This window comes from Musca domestica, unplaced genomic scaffold, assembly GCF_030504385.1.
Source record: "Musca domestica strain aabys unplaced genomic scaffold, Musca_domestica.polishedcontigs.V.1.1 20, whole genome shotgun sequence".
Classification (NCBI taxonomy): Eukaryota; Metazoa; Arthropoda; class Insecta; order Diptera; family Muscidae; genus Musca; species Musca domestica.
The window spans coordinates 4,397,613-4,423,822 of record NW_026712250.1 but is presented as its reverse complement, the minus strand read 5'-3'; the positions used below and the strand labels follow the sequence as shown (position 1 = coordinate 4,423,822).

At 32.5% G+C, this 26,210-nt stretch overlaps 1 protein-coding gene across 26 annotated transcripts in view; it reads left to right on the top strand.

Moving 5' to 3' along the window:
- Positions 1–26,210, top strand: part of para-like (sodium channel protein para-like) — a 198,301-nt gene that overhangs the window by 73,708 nt on the left and 98,383 nt on the right. For 16 of the 26 annotated variants that reach the window (NM_001286885.1, XM_059122225.1, XM_059122202.1 and 13 more), the window contains 6 exon segments: positions 5,482–5,610; positions 10,552–10,643; positions 10,740–11,016; positions 12,983–13,292; positions 14,139–14,444; positions 25,969–26,031. In NM_001286885.1, coding sequence (NP_001273814.1) covers positions 5,482–5,610; positions 10,552–10,643; positions 10,740–11,016; positions 12,983–13,292; positions 14,139–14,444; positions 25,969–26,031 — 1,177 coding nt within the window. 26 annotated transcript variants of the gene reach the window in all.

Genomic DNA, 26,210 nt, shown 5'->3' with positions numbered 1-26,210 from the left:
ATTAAATCCAGGCGATATCAGATCTTTTTCGGTAAATTAATTGGGTTTTAGACGTTTTATACAGATTTTTGACATAATTTTACACAGCTTTCTTCTTAGCATACGATGCCAAGACCATGTAATTAAATCACAATTAATACGGGTATAGTTTATATACATTCCGAAAATTTTACACAACGAAAATTGGGTTTTAGACAGTTTTTTACACGTTTTTGACATGTGCCAAAATTTAAATAACGTTTGAATTACATTGCTTCTCAGAAGACTAATCGTGTGCTGCTAAAATAAGAGCTTTACAAGTCATTTGAACGTGTTTTAGACGTTTTATACAAGTTTACGACAGCTTTTTACAAAACATACTCTTCCAGAAATGATACCCATTGTTAATAAAACTCGCATTAAAAATGCGGAGTCAGATTTTACCACATATACATGTTTTAGATAACGTCTGTTGAGTTTTATAAATTTTATACAGGTTTTTGACATTTACGACATACCTCAATTCTAGTTGAATTACATTATTTGCCACAAATATAATCATTTGTAACTAAAATAAGAGCTTTCGAAGTCATTCGAATGTGTTTTAGACGTTTTATACAGGTTTACGACAACTTTTTACAAATCATACTTTTCCAAAAGTGATACCCATTGCTTATAAAACTCTCATTAATAATGCTAATCTAGATTTTATCACACATACCTATGTTAGATTACGTCTGTTAGGTTTTAGACACATTTTACAGGTTTTTGACATTTACGACATACCTCAATTCTAGTCGAATTAAATTAATTGCAACAAATATAAGCATTTGTAACTAAAATTAGGCCATTCCAAGTCACTTAAACGTGTTTTAGACGTTTTATACAGGTTTACGACAACTTTTTACAAAGCATACTGTTCCAAAAGTGATACCCATTATTTATTAAGCTCTTATATTTAATGCTAAATCAGATTTTACCACACATACCTATATTTGATTACGTCTATTGAGTTTTAGACATTTTATACAGGGTTTTTGACGTATTTTACATCCATCAATTCTAGTTGAATTACATTAATTGCAATATATATAATCTTTTGCAACAAAAATTAGGGCATTCCACGTTATTTCAATAGGTTTTAGACATTTTATACAGGTTTACGACAATTTTTTACAACACATACTCTTCCGATTGTGATACCCATTGTTTATAAAACTGTCATTAATAATGCTGATTCAGATTTTACCACATTAACCAATGTTGGATTACATCTATTAAGTTTTAGACATTTTATACAGGTTTTTGACATATTCGACATCCATCAATTCTAGTTGAATTACATAAATTGCAACATACATAATCTTTTGCAACAAAAATTAGGGCATTTCGAGTCATTTCAATAAGTTTTAGACATTTTATACAGGTTTACGACAAATTTTTGACAATGTATACTAAACTGAAAAATAAAATGTTTTGCTTTTACAATCCTCATAATCAATGCTGAGTTAGTTTTTATGACACAGACGTCTGTTCGATTACGTCTGTTAGGTTTTAGACACATTTTACAGGTTTTGTGACATTTTCGACATACTGCAATTCTAGTTGAATTACATTAATAGCAACATATATAATCATTTGCAATTGACATTAGGCAATTCAAAGTCATATTTATGCGTTTTCGACATTTCATACAAGTTTACGACAACTTTTTACAAAGCTATTACTATTCCAAAAGTAACACTTACCCTTTATAAAGCCCTCATCGTTATTGCTGACTTAGATTTTACAACACAGACATATGTTAGATTACCTCTTTAGGGTTTTTGACATTTTATACAAGTTTTTGACATTTGATAAATGCTTAAAATACGTTTGAATTGTAATTATTGTAACAAAACTATTCGTCGGTAGGCAAAATTATTTTTTCCAAGTTATCGTAATTTGTTTTACACATTTTATAAAGGTTTTTGACGTTTTATACAGGTTTGTGACATTTCGTACACAAATTGCTGTATCGGTTACGACATAAAACAAGCATGTATTTCCCGGAAATAAATTATGGGTCAAATTAAAAATATGTAGAAATAATTTACATAAAGTTTATGGGGTTTTTGACAATTTTATACAGGTTTACGACATTTTAGACAATAGGTATTATAACATTTTTTTACCAAAATCAACTTAAAATGCCATAATTTATATTAAAATATAATTATTTGGTGATTTCAAAGTTTTTTACAGGTTTTTGACATTTTGACAGCTCGATGTCGTAAACGTCAAAAACTGTATTTTCACGTTTTACGACATTCTAAAGCGTTTTATGGGGTTTTTGAGATTTTGAAATTGTTTACCATGTCGTAAACGTATAAAACTCCAACATTTTGGTAAAAATTTACTGGGATGGGGAAAAATGTACTCTTTTCTTCATATTTATGTACAACGACAACAATTAGCTTCCGAAAATCTGCCTAAAATGGTCCAGAGAAGAAACTCACTTTAAGAAATCATGACAATTTTTCAATTAAAGTTTCAGAGAAAAGTTTTTCAATGGAAATGTTTTGAAGCAGTCCAAGTCCTAAAATCATTGAAATTGGGGCAATTTTTTATGTCTTTATGACTTTTTGACATTTTATACATGTTTACGAAATTTTTGACAAAAGGTATTGTAAAATTTTTGAACAAAATAAGTTTAGAATGCCATAATTTTTAATGGTATGCAATTATTTGGCAATTTCAAAGTTTTTTACAGGTTTTTGACATTTTGACAACTCGTTGTCATAAACGTCAAAAACTGTATTTTCACGTTTTTCGACTTTCTAAAGCGTTTCATGAGGTTTTTGAGATTTTGAAAATTTTTACCATGTCGTAAACGTATAAAACTCCGAAATTTTGGTAAAAAGTTAGTGAAATGGGAAAATATGTACTCTTTTCTTCATGTTTCATTATCAAAGCAACGATTAGCTTCCGAAAATCTGCCTAAAATCGTCCATAGAAGAAACTAACTTTTTCTTAATCATCACAAATCATTTAAGTCCGAGAATCATTGAAATTGTGGCAATTTTATGACTTTTTCGCATTTTATACATGTATACGACATTTTTGACAATGGGTATTATGAAATTTTTGACCAAAATAAGTTTAGAATGCCATAATTTTTATTGAGATGCAATTATTTGGCGATTTTGAAGTTTTTTACAGGTTTTTGACATTTTGACAACTCGTTGTCGTAAACGTCAAAAACTGTATTTTCACGTTTTACGACATTCTAAAGGGTTTTGTAAGGTTTTTGAGATTTTGAAATTTTTTACCATGTCGTAAATGTATAAAACTCCAAGATTTTGGTAAAAAGTTACTGAAATGGGAAAATATGTACTCTTTTCTTCACGTTTCATTATCAAGGCAACGATTAACTTCTGAAAATCTGCCTAAAATAGTCCAGAGAAGAAACTCACTTTTAAGAAATCATGACAATTTTCCAAAAAATTCGAATTAATTTGTTTTCAATTAAAGTCTCAGAGAAAAGTTTTTCAATAAAAATCTTTTGAAGCAGTCTAAGTCCTAAAATCATTGAAATTGTGGCATTTTTTATGACTTTTTGACATTTTATACAGGTTTACGACATTTTTGACAATGGGTATTATAAGATTTTTGACCACAATAAACTTAAAATGCCATAATTTTTAATGAAATGCAATTATTTGGCGATTTCAAAGTTTTTTACAGGTTTTTGACATTTTGACAACTCGTTGTCGTAAACGTCAAAAACTGTATTTTTACGTTTTTCGACATTCTAACACGTTTTATGAGGTTTTTCAGATTTTGAAATTTTTTACCATGTCGTAAACGTATAAAACTCCAACATTTTGGTAAAAAGTTAATGAAATGGGAAAATATGTACTCTTTTCTTAAAGTTTCATTATCAAGGCAACGATTGGCTTCTGAAAATCTGCCTAAAATGGTGCAGTGAAAAAAACTCATTTTTAGGAAATCAGGCCAAATATCCAAGGAATTCAATTTAAGACAAATTTTTCAATTGAAGCTGAACTCAGGGTCTTTGAGAGAATTAAAAAAAAAATCTGCCTAAAATGGTGTAGTGAAAAAAACTCATTTTTAGGAAATCAGGTCAATTATCCAAGGAATTCAATTTAAGACACATTTTTCAATTAAAGCTAAACTCATGGTCTTTGAGAGAATTAAAAAAAAACTTATGAAAATTTTTCTCAAAAAAAAAAAAAAAAAAAAAAAATCGGGAAATATGTACGTCATTCATAAAACTCTCAGGGAAATATATCAGTCATAAATACATAAAAAATATTTATATAAGAATTTTACAGTTGATTTTATTTTAAAATTCCTTATAAAGACATTTTTACAATTTTTTTCCCTTTTAAAAATAGTTTTAACAGTAATTTTAAAAATTTCGGAAGCTCGTTTGTATTGAACTCATATTGTCATATGAATTTTATATATTTCATAGCCATAATTTGTAAGATATCTTAAAGTTATCATGGAGTTATAAAAACTTGTAAAAATGGGAGAGCAGATGGGGATTTTTAGGAAAGATCTGAAAAAAATATTTTTTGAGAGAATGTGAAGATAATATTCATAGCATAAATGGTATGCTTTCCACACATCTCTCGCTCTCTCTCTCTCTCTTTCCTTCCCTGAGAAAAGAAAATTTAATATTTATAGCATAAATGTTATAATTTCCACATATCTCTCGCTCTCTCTCTTTTTTCTTCTCTGAAAAACTAAACTTTAATGCAGGCCTGGAAAGAGAGTTGCTCTTTTAGGTTCTCCCAAATTTGTTACTCTCTGATCACATTGTGTTTAAATCAGCCTTGCTCACAATATATGTATTTGTAGTGGCAAGAGACACTCTCACTCACTCTCAAATGTAAAATGAGAGAGAATACGTATGTTTTGTTCATACTTTTTCGTTTGAAGCTGCTCTGTGCTGTTTTAAATTGTTCTGATTGTGAGTCTGGGGAGAATTACGCTCATCGAAGACTCAAGTGCCTGCATTTGCCTGGCCCTGCTCTAAAGTTTAAAACTTGCCGCCAATGGAGATTTCTCCACAAAATCATCTCATTTTTACGTGTTTTTTATATATTCCTCTAGTCGTGATATTTCGAATAAAATTTTTAAAAATCAATAAATATTTTCTTGTAAGTTTGGAGAGTAGTTTGTAAGTTCAATTGTTTTATATTAAATGAAAAATATTTTATAACTAAGTTTGTTACTGATGTTGATGTTTTTCTAAGTCTGAAATATATTTTTTCCTTTATTTTAGTTTCCATATGAGCTAATATTTTTTATATTTTTATTTCATATTTTATTTTATAATTTTCTAATATTTATAAATATTATTACTATAAACTAAAACCTACCAGAAACCAAAAAAAAAATAACTTTACAACCAAAACAAATTATGTGTACTGTGTATTTGTTAAACCAAAAAAACAAAAAACAAACAACGATTACAAAATTCGTTTTTAGGGTGATATTCACCGGAATCTACACATTTGAATCAGCTGTTAAAGTGATGGCACGAGGTTTCATTTTATGCCCGTTTACGTATCTTAGAGATGCATGGAATTGGCTGGACTTCGTAGTAATAGCTTTAGCGTGAGTTTAATTATTATTAAAGAAATTAATGTTTTATTATTTTCAGTTTTTTTTTTATTAATTTCCAATACGTTTTTATTTAATTTTAATTTCACCTAACAAAAAACAACAGACTAAACACTACATAATCACCTCAGGCTCTGATGAGCTTACATTGATCTTTTTTTTCTGTTAGCCATAACAACAAATCTACAAAAAAAAAAAAAAAACAAAAACACTTGCCAAACAACAACAAAAAATTAGAAAATCAAACATTTCAATGGAAATTTGTTTATAAATAAATACAAAGTAAATATTTCTCCCCCTCAGTCCCATAAACCCCCCAACCCCACTCATTTTCTTCTATATTTACATTAATTTAAATAATTGTCCAGTAATTTTTGTTAACATATCAATATATCATAGTCAACAATCCCATACTTCCAATGGTACTCTGTTTCCCCCCTTCCTCCCCCCCATCATTAAAACATATCTTGGAATATCTATATATATTCGTATATAATCCTTAGTTAAATGTATTCTCATACAGCAAAAAAAAAAAAAAAACAATGAAACAGTTACTCTCTTTCCCCATTTCCTTTTACTCGTAACTCGTATAACCAGCAGCAAAGAAAGTAGTTTTTGTTTTAAACAGAAAATTTGTATTAAAAAAAAACCAACATTACCATTAAACTCAGTTCATATATAATCGCCTTTAAAAATTTATATATATATATTTGCCATATATAAACAAATATTTATATACGTAATTACATACATATATCTAATCTCACTATATCATAGTTAATAATTTTTTATTTTTTTTCAATTTTTTTTTAACAAAAAATATTTTTTTCGACATTCTTTCAGCATTCAAACATAATCAGAAAAAATGAAACGAGGGTTGTGTGATAAATGGAATTTGGGGCATACAGGTGCTCAACTCAAAATAAATCATCAAATAACAAAACTCAAGGGTTTTCTACCTTATATACAGTTTTTTGACATTTTCGACAGACCTATAAAATACATGATTGTTTAATTCAAATATTTATAATATCATAAGTGTCATACACATTTACGACCTTTTATACAGGTTTTTGACATTTTTGACAAACCTAAAAATGATGTGCCTTCACAAGAAATCAATCTGCCAACCTATTCAACTAAATTTTTAGTAATTTTGGGCATATTTTACATGTTTACGACGTTTTATACAGGTTTTTGACATTTTTGACAAACCTTAAATTGCCATTCCCTAACAGAAAATCAAACTTCCAACAAGTTGAACTTAATTTTTTGTGGTTTTGAACATTTTATACATGTTTACGACATTTTATACAGGTTTTCGACATTTTTGACAAACCTAAAATTCACATTCCTTTACAGGAAATTTATCTCCAAACCTATTTAACTAAATTTTTAGTAGTCTTGGACATTTTATACATGTTTACGACATGTTATACAGGTTTTTGACATTATTGACAAGTCCAAAATTAACGTCCTTCACTGGAAATTGATCTTCCAACAAGTTGAACATCATTTTTAGTGGTTTTGAACATTTTATACATGTTTAAGACCTTTTATACAGTTTTTTTGACATTTTTGACAAACCTTAAATTGGCATTTTTTCATAGGAAATCAAATTTCCAACATGTTGAACTTAATTTTCAGTAATTTTGAGCCTTTTTTACATGTTTACAATCTTTTATACAAGTTTTTGACATTTTTGACAAATCTAAAACTGGCGATCCTTCACAGGAAATTTATCTGCCAACCAATTTAACTAAATTTTTGGTAGTCTTCAACATTTTATACACGTTTAAGACCTTTTATACAGGTTTTTGACATATTTGACAAACCTAAAATTGATGTTCCTTCACTGGAATTCAAACTTCCAATAAGTTGAACTTCATTTTTTGTGGTTTTGAACATTTTATACCTGTTTTCGACATTTTATACAGGTTTTTGACAGTTTTTTTACAGGTTTACGACATTTATACATTTGGTCTTAAGGGTGAATTTTTCAAAAAAATGTTTCCATAACCGAGTTGATATACATTTCTGTGAGTTTGCCAGGCCTTCTAGGTTTTATACAGGTTTTTGACATTTACGACATTTGTACTTTTTGAGTTTCGTGAATGTAAAATGATAATTTTTGTTGCCAAAAGTGTATTTGCACTTAAATGAAAATCATTTTACGCTTACACCATTTGTGAACAAATATTTCAAGTTTTTGACAGGTTTACGACATTTATACATTTGGCCTTAAAGGCGATTTTTCCAACAAAACCTTCCTCTATACGAATTGTTGAACATTTTTGTTAAGTTGCAAGGCCTTCTAGGTTTTATACAGGTTTTTGACATTTACGACATTTGTACTTTTTGAGTTTCGTGAATGTAAAATAATAATTTTTGTTGCCAAAACTGTATCTGCACTTAAATGAAAATCATTTCAGGTTTACATCCTTTTAAAAAAAATATATTATGAGTTTTTGACAGGTTTACGACATTTATACATTTGGTCTTAAAGGCGATTTTTCCAACAAAACTTTCCTCTATCCGAATTGATAAAAATTTTTGTGAAGTTACAATGCCTTCTGAGTTTTATACAAGTTTTTGACATTTACGACATTTGTACCTTTTGAGATTCTCAAATATAAATAGATAATTTTTGGTCCTAGAAGTAATTTTGCACTTAAATGAATATAATTTCAGATTTACACCCTTTATGAACAGGTATATGGAGTGTTTGGCCGTTTTTTACAGGTTTACGACATTTATACATTTGGTCTTAAACGCGATTTTTCCAACAAAACCTTCCTCTATACGAATTGGTAAACATTTTTGTGAAGTTGCAAGACCTTCTAGGTTTTATACAGGTTTTTGACATTTACGACATTTGTACTTTTTGAGTTTCGTGAATGTAAAATGATAATTTTTGTTGCCAAAAGTATATCTGCACTTAAATGAAAATCATTTCAGGTTTACAACCTTTTTTAAAAAAATATTATGAGTTTTTGACAGGTTTACGACATTTATACATTTGGTCTTAAAGGCGATTTTTTCAAAAAAACTTTCCTCTATCCGAACTGATATACATTTCTGTGAATTTCAAGGGCCCTCTAGGTTTTATACAAGTTTTTGACATTTACGACATTTGTACTTTTTGAGTTTAGTGAATGTAAAATGATAATTTTTGTTGCCAAAAGTATATCTGCACTTAAATGAAAATCATTTCAGGTTTACAACCTTTTTTAAAAAAATATTATGAGTTTTTGACAGGTTTACGACATTTATACATTTGGTCTTAAAGGCGATTTTTGCAACAAAACCTTCCTCTATTCGAATTGATAAACATTTTTGTGAAGTTACAAGGCCTTCTAGGTTTTATACAGGTTTTTGACATTTACGACATTTGTACATTTTGAGATTCGTAAATGTAAAATGATAATTTTTATTGTCAAAAGTATATCTGCACTTAAAAGAAAGTCATTTCAGATTTACAACCTTATACTAAAAAATAGTATGAGTTTTTGACAGGTTTACGACATTTATACATTTGGCCTTAAAGGCGATTTTTCCAACAAAACCTTCCTCTATTCGAATTGTTGAACATTTTTGTGAAGTTGCAAGGCCTTCCAGGTTTTATACAGGATTTTGACATTTACGACATTTGTACTTTTTGAGTTTCGTAAATGTAAATTGATAAATTTTTGGCACTAGAAGTATACTTACACCTAATTGAAAATCATTTCAGGTTTACAACCTTTTTAAAAAAATATTATGAGTTTTTGACAGGTTTACGACATTTATACATTTGGTCTTAAAGGCAATTTTTTCAAAAAACCCTTCCTCTATCCGAATTGATAAACATTTTTGTGAATTTGCTAAGCCTTCTTGGTTTTATACAAGTTTTTGACATTTACGACATTTGTACTTTTTGAGTTTCGTAAATGTAAGGGATAATTTTTGGCACTAGAAGTATATTTACACTTAAATGAACATCATTTCACCCTTTATGAACAAATATTACGAGTTTTTGACAGTTTTTTACAGGTTTACGACATTTATACATTTGGTCGTAAAGGCAATTTTTCCTACAAAACCTTCCTCTATACGAATTGTTGAACATTTTTGTGAAGTTGCAAGGCCTTCTAGGTTTTATACAGGTTTTTGACATTTTCGACATTCGTACTTTTTGAGTTTCGTAAATGTAAAATGATAATTTTTGTTGCCAAAAGTGTATCTGCACTTAAATGAAAATCATTTCAGGTTTACAACCTTTTTTAAATAAATATTATGAGTTTTTGACAGGTTTACGACATTTATACATTTGTTCTTAAAGGCGATTTTTCCAACAAAACCTTCCTCTATACGAATTGTTGAACATTTTTGTGAAGTTGCAATGCCTTCTAGGTTTTATACAGGTTTTTGACATTTACGACATTTATACCTTTTGACTGTCGTAAAGGTAAACAGGTTTACTTGGGCTTTTACGAGCTTTTCTCCCAATATTTTTCATATTTTACACCTCTACGCCCATTTGGAAGGTTGTAAAGGGAGGGTCTTCTCCCTTATGACGCCTTATCACACCACCCTCGTTTATCGCACGTCATCCAACCGCTATCATTCATACTAATCAACTAACATCGATTTTGATTTCGAATATTTTTTTTAATATTTTTTTATTTATTTAATTAGTTAATTAATTGAAACGAAATTGTCTTTTTGTATAAAAGTATGAAACCTATGATTTGTATGATAGCAATTGAAAATTGTTGTGTGTATTAATCTCTTTTTATTTTTCTTTTGGAAAACAAAAAACCCTCCAAACCAAAAACAAATCCACACGAACATCCTCTACACCAAACTCATCATCCAACAACAACAACAAACTATTCCAAAACACCTCTCTCTCTCTAAACCAAAAAAATCGAAACCCTTGCACCACCATCACAGTTATGTGACCATGGGCATAGATTTAGGTAATCTCGCAGCTTTGAGAACATTTAGGGTACTGCGAGCTCTGAAAACCGTAGCCATTGTGCCAGGTAAAGAAGAAGAATAACTCTCTTTGTTTTTCTTGTCATTTGATTTTGAAAATATTTTTGAAAATTAATTTTGAATTTTTCTATTTTGAAACTCAGGTCTAAAAACCATTGTCGGTGCTGTCATTGAATCTGTAAAAAATCTACGCGATGTGATAATTTTGACAATGTTTTCCCTGTCGGTGTTCGCGCTGATGGGCCTACAAATCTATATGGGTGTTCTAACACAAAAGTGCATTAAACGATTCCCCCTGGACGGCAGTTGGGGCAATCTGACCGATGAAAACTGGTTTCTACACAATAGCAACAGTTCCAATTGGTTTACGGAGAACGATGGCGAGTCATATCCGGTGTGCGGGAATGTATCCGGTGCGGGGTGAGTAAAAACCATTTTTAGAGAATTTTTAAGAACAGGACCCTAGGGAAGACCTCTTTTTCAATGAAGAGCCCTAAGGGGTGCTTTATCAAATAAAGGAGCCTTTAAGGGTCCTGTACTTAATATAAGATGCTTATGACCCTTAAACTTCCAACAAATGTCATTTTCTCTAAAGAAGACACTTTCAGGGATCCTATCTTCCAGGGAAGACCTTTTAAGGCCTTCTCTCGAAGAGAAGACCGTCTCAAGAATGCTATATTCTAGAGATGACCACTCGAAGAATTCCCTCTTCCCGGGGAAGTCACTCAAATTGTTTTCTCTTTCAAATAAATCCCTTTAAACTGGCGAAGCTTCTAGACAAGACCCTGTAATTGTTCTCTCTTCTAGAGTAGGCCCTTCCAAAAGACCTTTCTCATAGAGAAACTATCTAAGGGTCTTCTCTTCTATGGAAGACAATGGTCCTGTCTTCAAGAGAAAATCCTTCTAAGGGTGATCTATTCAGGAAGGAATTTCTATAAAAACTCTCTTCCAGTTAGGCCCTTCAAAGAATTCTCTCTTCAAGAGAATGTAATTATAAGGATCCTCTCTTCAAGAGATGGCCTTTATAAGGCTCCTCTCTTCAAGAGATGGCCCTTCTAAGGTCCCTCTCTTCTAGAGAAGACCCTGTAAATGTCCTATATTCTAGAGTAGACCCTGTAAAGTTCCTCTCTTCTAGAGTAGACTTCTATAAAGGATTCTCTAAGACCCTATCTTGTTCGGAAGAGTCTTTAAGGTTCCCCTCTTTTAGAGAAGACCGTCTAAGAGTCCTCTGTCTTATAGAAGTCCGCTCAATGGCCCTGTCTTCAAGATAAAACCCTTCTAAGGGTGCTCACTTCAAGAAAAGGAACTTCTATAGGCCCTCTTTTCTAGTTAGGCCCTTCAAAGGGTTCTCTCTTCAAGGGATGGCCCTTTTAAGGATCCTCTCTTCAAGAGAAGGCCCTTTTAAGGATCCTCTCTTCAAGAGAAGGCCCTTCTAAAGGTCCTCTCTTCTAGAGAAGACCTTGTAAAGGCCCTCTCTTCTAGAGTAGACTTTCTTAACTGCTTTCTTAATGGTCCTGTCTTCAAGAGAAAACCCTTCTAAGGGTCCTCAATTCAAGAGAAGGAACTTCTACAGGCCCTCTATTCTAGTTAAGCCATTCAGACGATTCTCTCTTCAAGAGAAGGCCATTCTATGGGTCTTCTATTCAAGAGAAGGCCCTTCTAAAGGTCCTCTCTTCTAGAGAAGACCCTGTAAAGGCCCTCTCTTCTAGAGTACAAGTTTTTAAGTGCCCTCTCTTCTATAAAGGACTCTCTTAGGTCCTATCTTGCCCGGAAGAGTCTTTAAGGTTCCGTTGTTTTAGAGAAGACGGTCTAGGAGTCCTCCTCTCTTCAAGGGGAAGCCATTCGAAGAATCTTTCTTCAAGAGATAGCCCTTTTTAAGGTCCTCTATTCAAGAGATAGCCCTTTTTAAGGTCCTCTATTCAAGAGATAGCCCTTTTTAAGGTCCTCTCTTCAAGAGAAAGCCATTCTAAGGGTCCTCTCTTCTGGATAAGGCCATTCTAAGGGTCTGTCTTCAAAAGATGGCCCTTCTCTCTTCAAGGGGAAGCCATTCGAAGAACCTCTCTTCAAGAGATAGCCCTTTTTAAGGTCCTCTCTTCAAGAGAAAGCCATTCTAAGGCTCCTCTCTTCCAGAGATTGCCCTTCCTAGGGTCCTCTCTTCAAGAGAAGGCCCTAATAAAGATCCTCTCTTCTGGATAAAGCCCTTCTAAGGGCTTGTCTTCAAGATGGCCCTTGTAAGGGTCCTCTCTTCAAGAGAAAGCATAATATTTTCTAGAGAATGAATTCTCTTTTGAAAATTTTTAACTTTAACTCACTAATGTTTCACTCTTTGTTTTCTTACTCTTTTTTCTCTTTTTCACTTTCTCTCTCTCCTCTCTCCTTCCCACAGACAATGCGGCGAAGATTACGTCTGCCTGCAGGGCTTCGGCCCCAATCCCAACTACGACTACACCAGTTTCGATTCATTCGGTTGGGCTTTCCTGTCGGCGTTTCGTCTCATGACCCAAGATTTCTGGGAGGATCTGTATCAGCACGTGCTGCAAGCAGCTGGACCCTGGCACATGTTGTTCTTTATAGTCATCATCTTCCTAGGTTCATTCTATCTTGTGAATTTGATTTTGGCCATTGTTGCCATGTCTTATGACGAATTGCAAAAGAAGGCCGAAGAAGAAGAGGCTGCCGAGGAGGAGGCGATACGAGTAAGTACAAGCGTTGCGTGCTGCGCAGCTGCAGTCAGCTTTTGTTCGGTGGCTACAGCTGCCATGGCTGCTTTATCGGTTGGCAGATATTATCAATTTCAATTTTGGTTTGGTCTGTGCAAAATTCAAATTGATAATATCTGAAAAGCAAAGCATAAAAAAAAACGAGAGAGGAAACCCCCACTTCCGGAGATCTCCCTCCATAACCGATGCCATGATGACACGATACGCAGGGGGCACCCTGTATGTTGTCGTCGTCTTGAATTGTCTTGAACTTGACTTGATGTGATTTGTTCTGAAATGTGTTCTTTTGAAGATTGTCGTTCCTGTTCTTCTTTTTTTTTTTGTAATTTATTTTGGTACTGTGTGGCCGGGATGGCGCACTCCATCTCCAAGCATTTGGATGGATTGTACGATCTCTTCTGTATTTGAATATTCTATTTTATATTTTTTTTTATAGCCTAACAACATGACATTCGTATACTTCGTTTTTAGTTCTACTAACAACAAAAAAATTTTGAGTTTTTTTCAAACCAACAAACAAACAACAACAAAAAACACAAGATGAAACTTAGTAACCTGCGAGATTTGTTAATGGAATGGCTGTTTAGAAAATTAAAAAAAAAATCGAAATTATTTTTTGGCTTTTTTTCCTAAAGGACCTGAGTTGAAATTCTGTAACCCAATGCCACTACGTTAATGTCGTTGTAGTTCGATTTTTTCTGTTACGCTTATTGGTCTTAGTTAAGCTCTCCTACCACATGTCTACTAATCACCGTTCTCTTGAAATTATTCTCTCTCTCTCTCTATCTCGCGCTCTCTAAATTGCCAACCGCAAATTTGTAGGAAGCTGAAGAAGCGGCAGCAGCCAAGGCGGCCAAACTGGAGGAGCGGGCCAATGTAGCAGCTCAAGCGGCTCAGGATGCAGCGGATGCCGCTGCGGCAGCTCTGCATCCCGAGATGGCAAAGAGTCCCACGTACTCTTGCATTAGCTATGAACTGTTTGTTGGCGGCGAGAAGGGCAACGATGACAACAACAAAGAGAAGATGTCGATACGCAGCGTCGAAGTGGAATCGGAGTCGGTGAGCGTTATACAAAGACAACCAGCACCTACCACAGCACCCGCTACTAAAGTCCGTAAAGTTAGCACGGTAAGTACAACGCAGCTGGCTAATGTGCTTTCAAAGTTTTCATTCTACTACTACTACTACTACTACTCCTCCTCTAATAACTACTTCACCACTTACTTCTGCTACTCCTACTCTTATACAAAAAAACAACAACAACAACTACTACTTCTTGAACTACAGCTGTTACAAGAACTTCTACTACAACTATCACTACTCTACTACATACATACATACATACTTACCCAAAGAGAATTTTAACCACCCATACCATTACTCAGTTACTTCCAAAACACTTCCTCCCTCCCCCACCATCCACCACTCAAAACTAGTTTTCCACCCAAGAAGTTTTTTTTTTTAATTTTTTTTTTTGTATTCTAGATCCTTAATTTGAGTTATGTTTTGTAGAAACTATTGTCTCTTCTTAATATAAGAGATAGGGAAATATTCCTGCAGAGAAAAAATCTCTCTCTAAGAGATCTTTAGGGCATAAGAGATTAAAAATAGGTACATTTTCGTTACATAAGATATCTATAGAAATAGTAAGAGACCTTTGGAGGGCCTTTCTCTTAAGAGAGTTTCATTATTAAAGGATCTGAAGAAAAAGCTCTCTCTCTAAACGAGATCTCTTCGAATTACAAATCTGTAATACATTATAAGAAGCAGGGGAAGATTTTAATATACTTATCTATCGATAGAAATAGTGAGAGACGATTGGAGAGACATTTTCTCATGGGAATATCATTGTTAAAAGATCTGAAGAAAAAGGTCTCTCTGTAAACAAGAACTCTTCGAATTACAAATCTCTAATACATTATAAGAATAAGGGGAAGATTTTAATATCCTTATCTATCGATAGAAATAGTGAGAGGCCTTTGGAGAGATATTTTCTCATAGGAGCTTCGTTATTAAAGGATCTGAAGGGAGATCTCACTCCCTAAACGAGATCTCTTCGAATTACAAATCTCTAATACACTATAAGGAGTAGGGGATGATTTTGATATCCTTATCTATCGATAGAAATAGTGAGAGGCCTTTGGAGAGATATTTTCTCATGGGAGTTTCGTTATTAAAGGAAGAGAAATGGCTATAATTCCCTAAGGAAGAAAAACTGAAGAGAAATCTCTCTCTCTCTCTCTCTCTCTCTAAACGAGATCTCTTCGATTTACAAATATCTAATACTCTATAAGAAGTAGGGAAATGTTCAAGACAGGAAATTTTTCGAAAAGAGAGGAATCTCTTTAAAAAAAAATTGAGAAGGAGTGAAAGTCCTTTTGGTTCCATATAAAATATAGAAAGAACAATGAAAAAAGAAATATTTGAGGAGAAATGAAAGAGAAATTGAATTGTCCATAGAAAGAAAAATCATTCAGAGAATTCTTTGAAAAGGGAGGGAGTTTCTTTTTCCGATATTTCTATAAAACAGAGACCTCTTTCATAAAAAAAGAAACTATTAAGACAATTATTTGAAAAAAAAAATAGATAAATTATCCAGAGAATATTAAACCACAAACCTAAACCACAAGGTGGCCAGGGTATTATGACTTTGTGCATTTGTTTGTAACAGGTAAAGGAAACGAGATAGACCCATAGTTCCTTTTGATGATCTGCATAGAATCACATTCTGAGTCGATTTATGCATGTCCGTCCGTCCATGTATTTTTGTAAACAAAGTACAGTTCGCATTTATTGCCCTATCCAGATGAAATTTTGCACAAATCATTTGTTTGGCCCAAGGACGAAACCTATTGAAATTGGAGATAATCGGTCAAATTTTAGATATAGCTTCCATATATATCTTCGTCCGATTTGCCTTCAATTGTGCACCAAACGTGTAATATCAGTCCGAATAGTATGGAATTTTGCACGTACGATCAGATTGGAAATAAGTATGCCAAATTTGATCGAAATCGGTTTAGATATAGCTATAGCTCCCATATATATTGTTCATCCGATTTGTTATTTTAGTCCTCCGCAGCCGTAATATGCACTCTGTGACAACAATATTTGGGGAAATATATCAAATACAGCTCAGAAATACCTTTACTAAATTTTATTGGGATCGGTTCGGATTTGGATATAATCTCCCATATATAACTTCATCCGATTTACCTTTTATTGTGCACCAAACTTCTAATATTTGTCCAAATGGTATGGAAGTTGGCACTTACGACCGATTTGAGTCTAGAAGCTAGTATGTCAAATTTGGTGAAGATCGGTTCAGATATAGCTATAGCTCCCATATATATTGTTCATCCGATTTGTTATTTTAGTCCTCCGCAGCCGTAATATGCACTCTGTGACAACAATATTTGGGGAAATATATCAAATACAGTTCAGAAATACCTTTGCTAAATTTTATCGAGATCGGTTCGGATTTGGATATAATCTCCCATACATAACTTCATCCGATTTACTTTTTATTGTCCACCAAACGTCTAATATTTGTCCAAATGGTAGGGAAGTTGGCACTTACGACCGAATTGTGTCTAGAAGCTAGTATGTCAAATTTGGTGAAGATCGGTTCAGATATAGCTATAGCTCCCATAAATACTGTTCATCCGATTTGTTATTTTAGTCCTCCGCAGCCGTAATATGCACTCTGTGACAACAATATTTGGGGAAATATATCAAATACAGTTCAGAAATACCTTTGCTAAATTTTATCGATATCGGTTCGGATTTGGATATAATCTCCCATACATAACTTCATCCGATTTACTTTTTATTGTCCACCAAACGTCTAATATTTGTCCAAATGGTATGGAAGTTGGCACTTACGACCGAATTGTGTCTAGAAGCTAGTATGTCAAATTTGGTGAAAATTGCTTCAGATATAGCTATAGCTCCCATAAATACTGTTCATCCGATTTGTTATTTTAGTCCTCCGCAGCCGTAATATGCACTCTGTGACAACAATATTTGGGGAAATATATCAAATACAGTTCAGAAATACCTTTGCTAAATTTTATCGATATCGGTTCAGATTTGGATATAGCTCTCATATATAACTTCGTCCGATTTCAAATTAATTGTGCACCAAATGGGCAATACAAGTCCGAATTCAAAAGATGCAAATGCTTCGGCATATTTTGTCCTTTGAACTTAAATTATAATAATAACTATAATCATAGCGTGTATGATTGAATTCCCCCATGAAATCTTTTAATTGATATGCGGAGCTCTACTAAATTAGCAATGTGGTGTAGGGTATCATAAAATCGGCGCCGCCCGACTTTAAGACTTTCTTTACTGGTTAGTGAACATAAGATCATCATAAATGTGTATAGGAAAATGTTTAGGGAATATAACACTTTTCTCATGAGTATGAGACTTTTTCGAATAAGTATAAACCCGTTTCTAAGGGTATATGTATATAAGTTAATATTTAATGAGAATTATATGATTCTAGTTGATTAAAACCATAGATTTTAGGTATAAGACTGAGTATAAATTCGTGATAAGGTCATTTAAGGGAGTATAAGATCTTTAGGAATGAGTATAAGACACTTTTTAAAAATTTATTGAGCTTAGGGCCATTTTAAGTGAATATAAGACCATCATAAATGGCCGTAGGAAAATTTTAGAGAATATAACCATGAGTCTCATGAGTATAAGACTTCTTTGAATAAGTATACACCCGCTTTGAAGGATATACAATCTTGATTTAGCACTAAATACAAGTCCTTTTTTCATTGAGTATAGGGTATTTTTTTAAATATTTTAAAACCAATTTAGTGAGTATAAGACATTATGGAGCAATATAAGATTATTTAAAGGTGTGTGTTAGTGATTTTTAGAAGATATAAGACCATTTTTAATGAATATAAGCTCATTGTAGTGGAAGGCAAAAATTAAAAGACTATTTTGAATGAGTATAAGACTTTTTTGAAAGAGTATAAGACTATTGCAAGATCAGTTTACAGCACTATAATACCATTTTAGGTGCTCAATATAATTATTAATGACTGTGAGTACATATAAAATGGTTTAAAGATAATTTTTAAGAAGTATAAGACTTTTTATGTCTTAGGGAATTTATGTTGCTTGGGTGTATAAGACAGGTGATTCGGATTTCTCAGCAAATGTATTCCATTATTAATGAGCAAATTTGGTTTTTCAAACATCCTACTCTACCTCTCTCTTTTTTTTCCTCTCTTTAAAGTGACGTGCCCAAAATATAAGAGTTTTTAGGGAGACCATAGTATATTTCGAGGTGTTACAAACGGAATGACAAACTTATGGTGGAGGGTAAAAAAAATTAAAATAGGAAGAAATAAGGTTTCTCCTTGACTTTTAATGAAGGGGGCAGATTTTTATTACTTTTCTAAGAGCTATCCCGGAGCTATTTCTTTTTGATTCCCAATGTTTTCCCCTTAGGTACCCAATTAAGTTTTGTTTCCAGTATTTCATTTTGTATTGAATTACAAACTTGTCCACCCTCCTCCCCCCAATCAGAATACAAAATATCCTTGTGTCACCAAAAACTCTCTCTCTCTCTCTCTCTCTCTTGCTCTCTCCAAGAAAAGCATGCTGTTTGATTAATGAATGTTTGCTTATTTCGGTGTCTGTGTTAATATTGGATGATGAGTATGATTTTTGAGTTTTTAAATATTTTCATTTTTTTTTCGAAATGTTAGATTTTTTTTAAACTCTTGAACTATTGCTTGGCCAGCTTAGTTTTAGTTTTCTTGAATAATTTTCTTTCCGTTTCATTTTTTTCTCTTACTACAGCACAGTTGTATTTTTCAGTTTCCCTTTCTAGTTAAGATTTTTTTGTCGTTCGAAAGAATGTTGTTCAAGCCTTGTCCTATTTGGTGTAGGTGTGTGTGCGTATGTATGTTCTTGGCAAACAGCATGAGTTTGTGGGAATGTTTGAGAACCTGGCAAATAACAAAACAAAAAACCAAGAAACAAACACACCTCAAGGATCAAATCCATAGCGATCCTCAAAAAATAAGGATTTGAAATTTTAGGATATCTCGTGAATACAATTTTTGCGTTTTGTTTTGAAATAGAAAATTTTCCTATAACACAAGAACCATTACATGTCATTACAAATATAAAAAATAAGCACGCAGCAGCCAAGGCTACACCGAGAAAATAAATTTTCACCAGATTTTTTTATTTTTTTTTTGAAATGCTTCAACACAAGCTGCGTTGAAATCTGTCCAATTTTTTTAACACTTTTTCCGCAGATAATTTTAAAGAAAAACCTAAAGCCTTTTTTGAAAATAAAAAATTTGAAAAAATTTTTTCAAAATTATGGAAATTTGATTATTCTTGAGAATCGAAAAAAAAAAATACCGAGAAAAATTAAAACATCAAAACTTGCCTTGCCTTTACCCATATTGCCTGTTAATTATCTATTCAATTTCTATTTCAACAAAATTGGCTTCACATTTTTCTTAAGTAGTTCCAATTGCTCCCTAATTGTCAAATGCTCTCGCTCTCTGTCTCACTCTCTGTGTAAAAGAGCCTTAAGAAAAAAACCAAATCGTCTTACGGCCATAGACTTTCAAGAAAATTGCAATACTTATGGCTTAGACGACCTGGTCTTTTTCTGCTCCAACGTCTTTGAACCAGGTAGGTTTTTTCTTGTCAATATTTGTTACAACAACAACAAAAACTACAACAAATCGTCCATACCAGACCGATAACACCCAAAAAAAAAAAACGGAACCCCAAATTACATAATTGGCTTACGATAATACACCCCAAAATAAAACCACCCAAGTCAGAGACACTGAAACTACCACCCACCAAAAAAAAAAAAAAAAAAAAAAAAAAAAAAAAAATACAAATACACCACCCTAGATACCAGGAACAAGTTCACCACAATATTCTAAACCAAGAAATCTACTGACAAAAAAAAAAAACACAAAAAGAAGAGAAAATAAAGAAGTTTCAGATTAAAATTTGGCGAAAAATCCCTAATTTAATGGATTTCACCAAAAATAGGGTGTTCCATTCCATTTGTTCCCCATCTTGTCTGCACACGCAAAGAGATTTTAGCTGGGCAAGTTTCAGATTAAAATTTGGCCAAAAATTCCGAATTTGATGGATTTCACCAATAGTAAGGTGTTTCATTCCATTCGTTCCCCATCTTGTCTGCACATACATAGGGATTTTAGCTAAGCAAATTATTCTCAAAAGGAACTCTCCTTATCAACTTTATTAAAATTTTAGTTTTGTGTAAAAAAACAAACCGTTCGATTCCACTTGTTCCCCATTTGGTTACGATTTTTTGATACAATATGATCACCTTTTGATTAAATTAATGGATATTCCAAATGGAATTCCTCCATACATTCAAAATATATTAAAAATCATCAATAATATAGCCCTTAAGAGGTCCAATTCCGCTCGTTCCTCCTTTTCATTGAATTTAGAAAGCAATATAAGATATTTATTTTGAAGCGTTCCATTCCATCTGTCCCTCATTTTAGTAGGTTTTTCCAAATTCTTCAGTTTCATTAAAATTATAATTGTATGTATATAAGAAGTTGTTCGATTCCGCTTGTTCCCCATTTCGTTACGATTTTTTGATGCAACTTGAATAGTTTTCGATTAGATATTCTAAATTCAGGGACCTCATACGTTCAAAATATATTGGGTATTAGTTGTGTGAAAGTTGCAGGCCGTTCGATTCCACTTGTTCCCCACATTTTTAAAATTTTTTGTTAGGAGAGGAAAATTTTTCAATAAAATCGGTAGATATTCCAAACTCAGAAACCCTAATACATTCTAAATATATTAAGAATCTTAAAAAACACAGGCCTAAAGAGGTCCAATTCCGCTCGTTCCTCCGTTTCATTGCATGCCCCCATTTCATTACGATTTTTTGATGCAACTTGAACAGTTTTCGATTAGATATTTCAAATTCAGGGACCCCATATGCTCTAAATATATTGTGTATTAGTTGTGTGCAAGTAACAGGCCGTTCGATTCCATTTGTTCCCCATTTTTTACAATTTTTTGCTAGGAGAGGAAAAGTTTTCAATGAGATCGGTAGATATTCCAAACTCAGAAACCTAATACATTCTAAATATATTAAAAACCATTAATAACAAATCCATAAAGGTGCTCGATTCCGCTCGTTCCTCCATTTTATTGCATTTTTAAAGCAATATAACGTGTTTTCTAAGAAACTGAAGACATATTTCTCGTCCAGAGACACGTCCCTTTCTATGTCGATCCACATTTCTTATGTATGTTAATTATAAGCAGTTCAATTCCGCTCGTTCCTCTTCATTAATTAGATTTTTGAGAGGAACTAAATCAGTATCATGAATTAAAGGTTAGTCCTGGAACCTGTAAGACTCATGTAGCCCAAATACTTAAAAATTGTATGACATGCAAGCTTCAATGCGTTCAATTCCACTCGTTCCCCTATTCCGTAGAATTTTTAACGTCATTTGCACCGAATTTTAACATATTGATGCCTTTTTTTAGGTCGCTGGAAACTTGTTCTTTAATTATGACACAAATCTCATAATTGTGCAAAGAATAAGAAATTCGATTCCGTTCGTTCCCCTACATTTTTAAAAAGCTTACAGCAAACAGCTAATTGTTAGCAATCATATGTTTTATTTGGGAACTTGGAGACCCTTGCGATGTAATACCTTTAAAAATTACGATCAATGTAAGCCATAAGATGTTCGATTCCGCTCGTTCCTCTGTTCTATAGCCTTTTTGGAAAGTAAAATCAATTGATTTTTAACAACATGAGGTCTTTTCCAAGTTGCTAAAAACTTCCCATTCAATTATTATCCAAATATATAAATAGTGAGCAGTTCGATTCCACTTGTTCCCCTATTTTTTAGGGTATTGGAGATCAGAAATAAATTGATTTCAATATGAAAATAGGGTTATATGTAGTAAACAACAACCCCAAATTTTTCAAATTTATCACAAATTGCAGAATTTTAAATCCGCAATATGTTCCATTCCACTCGTTCCACCAAATGCTTTGATTTTCCAAAAATAAGAATTGCTACCGTTGGACTGAATTCGCATTTGAATTGCTTCGATGACTTAGTCCCCATTCAAAGTATTTCTAAAATATTAATTACTTGTTCCATTTCACTCGTTCCAAGTGGTATGTCTACAAATCGACATTAAGAAGATTGACACATTATTGATATGTGAGAGAACAATCTTTCTAAATACCTTTCCTAAATCCATATGTGCATTTATTTAGAATTTCAATTTCGATCGTTCCTCTGTAGTTTTTCGCAGTCTTATAGATGTTTGATTCCGTTCGTTCCAAAAATTTTTGACATATTTAGTGCCATACGAATGACAATGAAAATAATTGAGTCATATTTGTAGTAAAAAAAAAGGTCTGAATTCTGCTTGCACTTATGTGGAGTACCAATTTCATTCGTTCCTCAATTTTTTTTAGATATTATGTTTGCAATTTCCAAAATGTTTAGGCATATTTGACACATATTTGAATCGAGGATGTTGTATTCTTTCACACTGTCTTTAAAATATTATTGTTTACAAATGAATAGATGTTCGATTCCGTTCGTTCCAAAAGTTTTTGGCGTTTTAAGGGACATGCAAGCAGATATCAACAAGTTTAGGGCATATTTGATTGGGGGGAAAAGTTACTCTTTATAGACACCGTACCAAATTTTAGGTAATCATTCATTTAACATTTCGATTCCGCTCGTTCCTCAATGATTTTTGCGATTTGTGAAAGATATATATTGTGTTGGCGATACTGATGTTAATTACTTCAAATTGTCCATGAAATATCAATGTACGCCAATGTTTAGGTGTTCGATTCCGTTCGTTCCACAAGTTTTTGGAGTTTTTGAGGGGCATATAAATAGCAGGCTTAAGGTATATTTGGATAGAGGAGAAGTTACCCTTTCCGAATTTGATAATATCCGCAACAGCACACATATCTGGAATTTCAATTCCGCTCGTTCCTCCATGATCTTCGTGACTTTTCAAAAGAGGTACAGATTGTTTTGACAACCCCGAGGCTTAGTGCTTCAAACTTTCTTCTAAAGAGAAATGTATGAAATTTTTTGAAGTGTTCCATTCCAGTTTGTTCCAAAAGATTTTAGCTTTTTTAGAGGCTCACGCATAGCTCTCAATAATTTTGAGGTGTATTTGTATAACAGTTCCTCTTTTCTGTCTTGTTGATATCTACATGTGCAAAGATATTTTGAATTTCAATTCCATTCGTTCCTCCATGTTTTTAGCTATTTTTCAAATATATACATATACACATCATTTAGACAATATTGATATTTACTGATTCAAGCTGTCTTTGAAATATTAATGTACGCCAATGTTAAGGTGTTCGATTCCATTCGTTCCAAACGTTTTTGAAGATTTTAGGGGTATATAAGGAGTTACTACCAAGTTTAAGGTATATTTGGATTGGGGAGAATTTCTCCTTTCCGATTTTGTTGGTACCCGCAAGTACACAGATTTCTGCGATTTCAATTCCGCTCGTTCCTTCATGATTTTCGTGACTTTTCAAATAAGTATAGATTGTTTTGACAACACCGAGGCTTAGGGCTTCAAGCTGTCTATTAAATATTAATGTAAGCAAATGTTTAGATGTTCGATTCCATTCGTTCCAAACGTTTTTGAAGTTTTTGGGGGCATATGAGCAGTTATTTCAAAGTTTGAGTTATATTTAGATTGGGGAGAAGTTCCTCTTTCCGTGTCTTGTTGAAATGTGCATATTTGGTTTTTCAATTCCATTCGTTCCTCCATGATTTTCGCGATTTTTCAATGGAGAATAAATTGTTTTAACATCCCCGAGGCTTAGTGCTTCAACCTGTCTTTTAAATATTAATGTATGCAAATGTTTAGGTGTTCGATTCCATTCGTTCCAAACGTTTTTGAAGGTTTTAGGGGCATATGAATAGTTATTAACATATTTTAAGTATATTTGGATAGAGGAGAAGTTTCTCTTTCCGGATTTTTCAAAGATATTTGGATTTTCAATTCCATTCATTCCTCCATGGTTTTGGTGATTTTTACAATAAATATGGATGGTTTGGCCAACCCAAAGGCTTATTCTTTCAAACTGACCTTGAAATATTAAGGTACGCAAATGTTTCAGTGTTCGATTCCGTTCGTTCCAAAAGTTTTCGGTGTTTTTAGAGGTATTTGAATAGCTATTAGCAAGTTTGAGGCATATTTGGACTGGGGAGAACGCCCTCTTTCAAACTAAGGTGATTATATTCGTGTTCATTGATTTTTAGAACCTCAATTCCGCTCGTTCCCCAAAAAAAAATTATATGAATTTTATAAAATGTTTATTTTTTTAAATATTTTAGGGACTGCCCTCTCGTTTCCTCTGAAACTTCAATATTTTCTCTAACCTTTTGTGGTTGCCCCAAAAAAAAAAAAAAGAAATCTCCCTCTCCCCCCATCATTTTTGTATTCGAAACTTTCAACACAATTTAGCTAATATTTTTAACATTTGTTTTTTTAGTGAAACAATCTAGTGAAACGTAATGGTAAATTCAGAACATCAATGTGTAAAATAAATTAAATTTCACAAGTCTTCTTCTTCTTATTTTTTTTTCTGTAATTTAATTTAATGTTAGCTGTAAAATGTTTAAAGTATGCCAACATTTCGTTCTTGTTTTGTGAGAAAAGAACGAATTGAATAATAATCCTGTAAAAATAATCTAAAGAAAATCCAAAAAAAAAAAAAAACAAAGTAAATGCTAAAAAAATCCTGCTAAGAAATCCTTTGAGGGTTTCAATTAAAGCTAAAATTTTAAATAATATTTTAATTTAAAATAAAAAAAGAAAATATTAATTTTTTTTGTAGAATTATTTGAGAATTCTTTTTTTTTTTTTTTTGTAACGTAGAAGTAAAACATGTTTTAAAAAGTAGTAAATAGTTTGTTGATGAAAACAAAAGTCCCCCAAAATTTTGGAAAATGAAAAAGCGAGACCCCCCACCCCAAAAAAAAAAAAAAAAAAAAAAAAAAACCCTCCCCTGAAAAAAAATCAATCACTTGTTCGTTCGTTTGTTACTTGAAAACATTGTTTCCCTCTCTCGCTCTAACTCTCTATCTGACTGTCTGTCTCTCATACACATTAACTCTCTTTCTCTCGCCAAAAATTTCCCCTTGACTGTATTGAATCACCTGTGTTTGATTGCTCCAAAAAAAAAAATCACCGACACCCAAAAAAAAAAAGTTTTGAATTGATACGTTTTTCCAAATTCAACCCTTGTCCCTTGATACACTCCGCCCATCCAAACCACCAATCACTGAATAACGCCACCACGGAATACCCTCACTAACCCGACACATTACTACTGTTTTTCCTTTTTAGAAATTAGTTTTAAGTAACAAAAAAAAACAAAATTAGAAACAGCAATCATTCAAAAATTTCAAATACTAAACAAAAAAATATTTAACCTTTATTTGACCTTTTGATTTTCTTTTTTCTTGTTGTTTATTTTTTTTTCTTCTTCTATATGATCTTGGGTTTGTTTTTGTAATACTTTGAAAAATATTGAAAAAAAAACAACAACAACTACAAAAATTCTTAGACTTCCTTATCCTTACCTGGTTCACCATTTAACCTACGCCGGGGATCACGTAGTTCACACAAGGTAAGAATAATTGAAAAAACAAACAACAACAATAATAAAAATAATGATGATGACATTCAGCAAAAAAATAAAATTGTTTTTGGAAACGTAATGTGTTGTGGTAGCAAAAATCGAAATGTGAAAAATTTGCACCCCCACCACATAATCGTATTCATCCAAAAAAAAAAAAACACTGCTGC